Below are 8,781 nucleotides of genomic sequence, written 5' to 3' on the forward strand. Positions count from 1 at the left end.
TTTATATCACAGATGCTTACTTTACTCCTTTCACTAAGAAAAAGAGGTGCACAAATAATTTGACAAGGAAAATCCAACATGTTGCATGTAATGTAACACCGGGTTAGTAAAAATAGTTTGAATAAGAAATATACCAACAAGTGTTAGGATTATTGCTTTCACTTAAAGAGTAAGATTATAAATTTGGTTGGGCTTATATTATAAGGGAATTTTGTTCACGTATTTTATAAAAACTTAAAGATTTTTGATTGGTATGGAACGGATTTGAAACTACTTAAGTTTCTCTTATAAAAGAAAAAAAAAACAATACTGGCTTTGGCTAAATTTGTATTTGTTCCGACTTATGAACCGGTTTTTGGTATCCAATCCTATATAACCGGTTTGGAAAACTGGCTTTAATTGACTAAATGAGTACAAATCTGAATGTTAAGTGACCAAACCAAAAGTCAGGTGACTAAATTAGTACAAAGCCAAAAATTTGGTGAACTTTTAAAACTTAAAATGAGTTAAATGACCAAATGAACACAAAATCAAAAGTTAAATGACCTAAATCTTTTTTTTACTATTCCAATAAACTTTTGAAAAACTATTTTCCATTGAAGAACAAAACTTCATTCCAAATATTTATTAAATTAATAACTAATTTATAAACCAAAAAAATATTTTTTATAGAAAAGATTTTACACTATACTCTATACTCTACTTGTAGTTAGGCCTCATATATTTTTTATTAGTTAATCAACTAATTTATTAAACAAAAAAAATATTTTATAAAGAATTATATACTTTTTCCGGTCCATACCAATCAAAAATCTTATCTGTGATGGTTTAATACTTGACACATCTAGAAAATAAATCAAATACAAAGCAAAACAAAAAATGTCCTTTTTCTTAAATCGGAAATAGAAGTATCTACTATCTAGAGTCCATATATTACTCTCCTCTCTTTTCTTTTGTTGTTTTTTTCTTTGTGTATTATATATTTTAATTATATGTAATTGTGAAATTGTGTTATTTAAAGTTTGATGCCTATTTTTGTAATTGTTTATTGTAATTAACTGATTATATTGTCAAATATTGACTTGGTTATGTGATTGTTCGAATTTTGAAGTTAATTGTCTATGTTTATGCTAAAACTATGAATGGTTTGAAATTTGACTATTTAGTTCAATAAATTAAGAGTAAATTGCATAAAAATCGTTATATTTTTATTTATTCCGATTTTGACATTCTGTTTTTTTTATTGCAATTTAATACTATGTTTTTTGATTTGTTGCAATATTGACCACTTTACCCGGTCATCTAGTTGTCACTGTTGACGTGGCATGGGACGTTGACGTTGCATGATAACATGACATGTTGACATTCGTTATTTGGTTATGTAACGTTGACGTGACTTAATGACGTCTCAAACTCTAACAAAAAGTGGCAGAAAAGACACAAACTTTTCAATTTTATTACTCCCATTATTTTTCGTTTTAATTTTTTCACTCTATATATATAATTCGAAAAGGAAAAGAGAGAACGGAAGGACAAGGATTGAAGGCTTACCGGGTCATGCTCCTTTAGTGATCCAATTAGGCCATACAAAGTGTTATATTCACCTATAAGTTAATTGTGAAATGTTTTTATATCATAGTGAAATACTAATACACATTTTCTTCAAATGCGGTCATTTTTGCCCGACACAATCAATGAATCATGTAGCCAGCCAGATCACTAATGTTTCGGACAAAGAAAATTCATGATTCACCACGGCTATTCCGTCTAGTTACCCACATAACATGTTTGTTAACTTGTTATTTATTTAAAACGCTTACCCTCTCTATCCTAAAAAGAAGATAGTGTTTGATTTGGTATATAAAGAGTTTTTTCAAGAATATTTAAATACTTATATACAGTGGCGGATCCAGCCCGAAAGTCAAGTGGGTGTATAGTTGACCGTTGACCGATGTAGATTAATAATAATAATAATAATAACCAAAAAGTAGAATAACATTAAAACCTTCAACTAAATGTCATTTTACAGTTGAAATCTACGAGGGCGCATAGCTAAGAAACGTTTGATAACATTTTCATTTGTAATCTTTGAAAATCCTTCTCTTTCAACCGTGCAAATTACACAATCATTTAGAAAATCATCTGAAATTCGATTCCGCAAATCTGACTTTACAAGCTTCATCCCGGAAAAACATCTCTCTGCCGTTGCGGTTGCAATCGGCAAGACCAACGACAACTTCACTAACTGATAAATCAAAGGAAATAACCGATGCATCTTGGTTTCCACCATTACTTTAGCAAGGTCGGATATGCTCTTCAAAGATGCAAATCTTTTATCTTGTTGCATATGATTGGGGTAAACCAAAAGTTCTTGTAGAATATCCAACCTATCTTTATAACTAAAATCATGTGGATAGAAATCAATTAACTTCCGTAACTTTGATGGGTCAAAGTCACAAAATGAATCATGTGGATTCAAACCGTCATACAAATAAGCAGTTTAGAACTTATTTCATTAAAACGATCACCGAACTCTTGGATTTGCATATCCAAAAACATGTTAAAACAAAAAAACTCGTAAAAATGGCGATTGAAAATATTGGTATATTGTCTTCGAGCTCTTGGGTTGACATAAACTTCTTCCACGTTCAACATTTTAATGCCATTATTCTCACAAAAAGAGGTGATATCCAATATAAGTGCATCAAACCCATCATTTCTCATCTTTTTTAATGTTGTAGTGGTTGATTTCACCAAACTTATAGCATTCACGATATCTTGATCCTTTCTTTGTAGAGCTTGCGACAATATGTTTGTAATCCCTAAAATTTTCAACATCAATTGCAAGTAGAACACAAAATCAAATGATCGAAGATATATGCGAAGACCACTTGCTTGACGTTGACTAAAACTATTAAGGCCTTCATCTTCAATATATTCAAGCACACCAAAAATAGATGAAAACAAACCAACCAAACGCGATAGAGTTTTATAATGAGAATTCCAACGCGCATCTCCGGCTCTAGTAAGAGAAAGTTCTTGGTTTAATCCATTTTTGGTTTCAATTTCACCACGACCAATGGATTCTTCTAATTTTTCTTTTTGACTTTCGCGCATCATATTTGTACGTTTACAAGAAGCACACACAACATTCATTAGAACAACTAACATATCAAAAAAGTCTCCAACGTCGGGATGTTTTATTGTGACCGCCACAATGACTAGCTGAAGTTTGTGAACAAAACAATGAACATATAAGTTATATAGCCCTCTAAATACAAAAGTAAAATAAAAACTAAACTATGGTCCAAAATCATTGTCACCAAACCTTTTATAATGGTTGCTAATTAATTAATGTCAAACAAGTCATATAATTTGTTATATCCTAAATAAACCATAACCGTTTAACGAAAACAACGTAAGCCATGAAGTCACTTCATGTTAAATAATATTTTTGGCTTCCGAGTTCCAAGCATATTTCTACCAACATCTCTCCATATAAAACCAAACAAAGTCTAGACATTTTAAATAACGAACATGACTCCTCAAGAGCTCATAAAAAATCGACTAATATCGTAGGGTTTCAAGTTTTACCAGGTCAACAAACCACCATCTTTCATTCGTTTTTTTTATTAAGCTTATATAAATACATCAAACTTCCCATTTTCTAACACCAATACCATCTATCATAACCTTAAACATGTACGACTCAAACGACAACCCACATTTACTAATATACCCTTTTAATGCATCCGGCCATATTATCCCCTTACTCGACTTCACACACCACCTCCTCCGGCATGGCCTCACCATCACCATCATCATCTCCTCCTCCAACCTCCCTTTACTCCACCCTCTCATCTCTTCATACCCCTCTTCCCTCCACAAACTCCTCTTCTCCGACCCCGACCCTGACCACCACCCATCTCCTCATCCCCTTATCGCCAAAGTAATTGCCACCCAACAAATGTTTGACCCCATCGTCCGCTGGTTTCAATCCCACCCTTCACCGCCAGTGGCCATCATCTCTGACTTCTTTCTTGGGTGGACCAATGAACTCGCCGCCCACCTAGGTATCCGACGTGTGGTGTTTTCTCCTGCAGGTGCGTTAGGTTCTTCCATTTTTCATATGTTGTGGCGAGATCTACCGGAGATTAACGCGCTCAATGGTGACAGAGATGAAAGCTTCTTGCTTTCTTTACCGGAAATTCCCAACTCGCCGGAATTTCCTTGGCGGCAGTTGTCACCGCTGTGGCGTAGTTACAAAGAGGGAGAACCGAATTTCGAATCTTTCAGGAAGGGTGTTATAGGTAACATGACCGCATGGGGAATTGTGTACAACACTTTTGAAGATTTAGAAGGGGTTTATATTGACCACATGAAGAAACAGATTGGCCATGATAGGGTTTGGGCTGTGGGCCCGTTACTCCCCGAAGAAGATGGCCCGGTGGGACGCGGCGGGTCGAGTGCAGTGCCACGTGATCGCTTGCTCATGTGGTTGGACAAAAAGCCCGACGACTCTGTTGTATATATATGCTTCGGGAGCATAGAGAGATTAAGTGAGAAAGAAATGAGTGTATTGACAAGTGCGCTTGAACTCAGTAACGTTGACTTTATATTGTGTGTAAAGACAAGTGATTTGAAGTTTATCCCAAGTGGATTTGAAGATCGGATGAGTGGTCGAGGGTTGATAGTCAAAGGTTGGGCCCCACAGTTGGTGATACTCAGACATCGAGCTGTTGGGTCGTTTGTTACTCATTGCGGGTGGAACTCAACATTGGAAGGGGTTGCAGCAGGTGTCATGATGCTGACGTGGCCACTGGGTGCGGATCAATTTGCAAACGAGAAGCTATTGGTAGACCAGTTGGGTGTTGGGAAACGAGTTTGTGAGGGTAGACCCGAAAATGTTCCTGACTCGGTCGAGTTGACTCAGTTGTTGGATGAGTCACTGAGTTGTGATAGGCCGGAACGAGTTAAAATTAAGGAACTGAGCCAAACAGGCATCAAGGCAGTCAAAGAAGGAACATCCATGAGGGATTTGGATATGTTCATCAACCAACTTTGTGAGCATTAATATCATTAGGAAAAGACTGAAAAGCCAATAAGCCCAATAGTATAAATCTCTCCAAGATTCCTTCATGCACATGATGCCGATCTTGATCAACCTTCATCTCACTGGATAAATTGGTTGTACAACTACAAGCAATTCATACATTCAACTTTGATAGTCATATGTGGTGTGTACTGATTATTGTGATTTTGACATATTCATGCAACAAAATTGTTTAAAGATTATAATCATAAGAAGAGATTTTCAAAAATCATAATAATCAGAGGAAGATTTTCAAAGATTACATGAGCTCTCCTTTTAAGAAGAATATGTATTCAAAGGCCTTCATAGGTAATTCCAAAAGATTGTACCATGCACACAAAGGCTATGACTCGGAGTAGTGTTGTGTTCAAGAATATTTTAATGGGTGGAAAAACAAGTTTAATTTGTACCTCTTTCAGATCAAGTGCTGTGTAACGAATCCTTTAATAAATTTTCAACAGGAATTTATACAAATCACTTGTACACATCACTTACAGCAATAATCCAAAACAAAAAGAAGTAAAGTTAGCTTTCAATTTTCATATGAGACGGAACAAATAAATTTTTAAATGACAAACAAAAACAATCTCGACACCACCACCGATGCCAATTTTGCACCGAATCATGTCGCCCTTTTCATAACAATTCACATTATAAAAGTACAAGCTACAATCAGTATAGGCATTAAAAAGATCTCATCAAAAGCATCTCTGGGAGTGTGTTTCAAAAATATAATCCGATTTAGTGCTCGCTTTGTAGGATTAGGGTTTTACCTTTTGTATTTCAAAACTCAAAAGCAATCGAGAACGAGAAGAAATAAGGGAGCTATGGCGCCACATCCACCAATCCATAACCAAAGTCGGGAGTTCCATAAGAAGATATCAGGAAGAAGTGAGCATCAGTTGATGATTTTTCACTTCCAAGCCCATAGGTTTTTGGAAAGTGGGTTCATGTCTTTTTTACAAGAAGAATAATCATAAATTCATAATGTCCATTTGTATTTTAAGATAACATGATTCCAAATTCAACTACAAGTAATAAGAAATTTGATTTTTTATTTTAATTAAACAACTTGATCATTATTTTATTATAAAATTTATAATTTGGATTTTAATTATTAATACAAAAAAAAATATATAATTTCTCGATCCACAAAAAATGTATTTTCTGACACTAAAATTATATATATATACTAGCCGTAGACCCGCGCAAAACGGCGGAGAAAAATAGTTTCTCATTCGGCAATAAGTTCTATACGGAAACATGTTAGATTTTAAGTAACACAAAACACAAAACATATGCATATTGTTATCAATCGGTTTTACGGCAACAAATAAATGTAACCCTCGCAATACAAAAGAAACTAAATATTTTGGTGTGTAGTGTACCTTTTGTTGGATTAGTGTCTAACTTAGTAACTATATTTGGTATATACTTGACCCGAGTGTGCATGGTCATTTTGGGTTGCCTTCACCAAAGCAACTTGACAAGGTAATTTGATATGAGAGAGGAGATATTATGATTTATTTATATATTATAAGAATAATATATTAAAGGAGAAATCATATTTATTTAATTAGTATTAGTCATAAATTAATTAGGAATTAATTTGGTGACTAAAAGAGATTAATTAAATAAAAGGGTATAAACTGTCAAATGTGTGATAGTTGAGTTTTGGGCTAGGAAACCTAATGGACTAAGGGGGAACGAAATTATGATGAAGGATCATCATATTTTCGTCCAAGGCCTTATTCCATAAGGTTCCTTGGGCTGCTTGTTGACTAAGCTGTCCATTAGGGTTTAGACTAAAACCCTAGCACCCTATAGTATAAATACATGCCCTATGCTTCAATTTAAGGCCACTTGATTCCAAGGAAACCCTAGGGCCGAAATTAGCATCATTCCCTTCTCTCTCTTAGTTGCCTTCTTGCTTCAAGGTGCTTGTGAGCCATTAGAGGCACTACAATTGTGGTGCTTGCTTTCAAGAGTACAAGAGAGTTCAAGAGATCAAGGAAACTAGTTGTTATTGCTATATAACAACAAAGGTATGTCTACTACACTTCTATGTAATTTTCGAAAATCATAGAAGCATGCTAGGGTTTATTTTGTGTTCATAAAGTTGTATGTCTTATAGTGAAAACATAGATCCAACTAGGGTTGCATGCACACATAGGATTGTTTGTATTTAACCTAACAGTGGTATCAGAGCTATTGGTTTTTTTGTTTCAATTGGATTTGATACATATTATGAATTTGACAAATTAGGGTTTATGGCAAGTAAACCCTAAGGCTTGGTGATTTTCGCAAATTAGGGTTGCAAAACCCTAGTTGGCGATTTTTGATAGGGTTCTTAAAACTTTTTTGCCTAGCCTCCAAATTTCGAAATTAGGGTTAAGAAACCCTAGGGATTTCGAAAATCCCTTGCCCCCCAAGATAAGATCCCAAGATTTTAGGGATTTGGATATTGCTATCTTTGTGATTATCAATTTAATTGTTTAAACTAGATAATTGAAGATCTTGTATTATCCTTTCCATATATTTAAAAATACAAAAATCTAGGGGATAATATCAGTTTTGATTTTATGATAAACCTTAAAGATTTAATAGTTCAAATTAATTGTTTTTATTTTGATAATTATTAAATCAAAGTTTTTGGTGTTTAAAATTTTAAATTAGATAGCCTTAATTTTCGAAAATTTTAAATACACATTAAGATACTAGTATTTTGAAATGCTTTAAAATACACCCTTATACAATTATGATATTATAAGATTAATAATTATATATGTATAAGAATAAGCTAGTCTTATCGCTAGTAGGCCTCATTCACGAAGCCAGTCTATAAGGTGGGTATAAGGTTGCTGCCTATAAAATGGCGCTTAATGGATGTACACTCACATCTACCGGTTGCTTGACTGGTGGAGGGTCGTTAGCCGAACGGATAGGATAGGGCACTTAATTCCTCATTAAAAGTATAATGGAAATATTAAAGTAACTACATTGTTTTACAAATTCCCACTCTTAGTTACTTTAGGGTAAAATGTGAAAATGATGCTAATCCATGGAATTACACTTCGTACCCTTGTCAAACGTTGATGGAGCGCGTGTGGTTAACCGGCACATCAATTTGGGGATGACATAGGTAGTGAAGGGTGACTCGATGTTTGTCATAGATCAATGGAGCGTGTGTGGTTTACCGGCACATTGATTGGGTGATAGTGACATTGAGTGCACCACGTTAATTCGCATGGTTATTCACAAATTTGTTTGCGATCCTCGGCATCCCAGTCGCAAATGTGAAATGCATATCGAGATTTAAACATGTCATTGAAAAGTTCAATGAATCTCAAAGATCTAGGAGTTTTCAATACATTTAAAACCTAAATTGCTTTTTCGTTTTTCATGGTGAGAATTAGTGAATCGTCATTCACTTACCTTCAAGTTATTTACTTTTAGAGTACGACATCCCTTTCTAAGTTGTAAATAATGTTGTTGGATCCTAGCCCTAATTTCTCATTTGGGTGTTTAATTAGGGATTCATTTCTAATCAAGCTTTGTCCCTTTCTTTTTCAGATGTCTGCTAACAACAACAACAACAACAACGCTTCTGGGTCATTCTCGTTGATGAACTTGTCTCAGAAAGTGACATTTGATGGTTCAAACTTCAACGAGTGGATGAGGTACATTCG

At 34.5% G+C, this 8,781-nt stretch overlaps 2 protein-coding genes across 2 annotated transcripts; one reads left to right on the forward strand and one right to left on the reverse strand.

Annotated features, from left to right (window-relative positions):
- Positions 1-2,023: 2,023 nt before the first annotated feature.
- LOC111915619 (uncharacterized) lies at positions 2,024-3,120 on the reverse strand. Its single transcript, XM_023911261.1, has 2 exons — positions 2,558-3,120; positions 2,024-2,399 (listed from the first exon to the last, which is right to left on the reverse strand). The coding sequence occupies exons 1-2, from the start codon at positions 3,118-3,120 to the stop codon at positions 2,024-2,026; spliced, it is 939 nt and encodes a 312-aa protein (XP_023767029.1).
- A 316-nt stretch (positions 3,121-3,436) lies between these two features.
- On the forward strand, positions 3,437-5,628 carry LOC111915635 (UDP-glycosyltransferase 89B2). Its single transcript, XM_023911274.3, has one exon. It carries the CDS (start codon positions 3,701-3,703, stop codon positions 5,072-5,074), a length of 1,374 nt encoding a protein of 457 aa, XP_023767042.1. The 5' UTR covers positions 3,437-3,700; the 3' UTR covers positions 5,075-5,628.
- Positions 5,629-8,781: the final 3,153 nt, after the last annotated feature.

The sequence above is a fragment of the Lactuca sativa genome, chromosome 5 (genome assembly GCF_002870075.4).
Source record: "Lactuca sativa cultivar Salinas chromosome 5, Lsat_Salinas_v11, whole genome shotgun sequence".
NCBI classification, from domain to species: Eukaryota; Viridiplantae; Streptophyta; class Magnoliopsida; order Asterales; family Asteraceae; genus Lactuca; species Lactuca sativa.

Coding starts and splice junctions, on each gene's coding strand:
- LOC111915619 (XM_023911261.1), bottom strand. CDS start 3,120: ATGATGCGCGAAAGTCAAAAAGAAAAATTAGAAGAATCCATTGGTCGT. Junction 2,400..2,557: donor GAGTTTTTTTGTTTTAACAT/GTTTTTGGATAT, acceptor ACATGATTTTAG/TTATAAAGATAGGTTGGATA.
- LOC111915635 (XM_023911274.3), top strand. CDS start 3,701: ATGTACGACTCAAACGACAACCCACATTTACTAATATACCCTTTTAAT.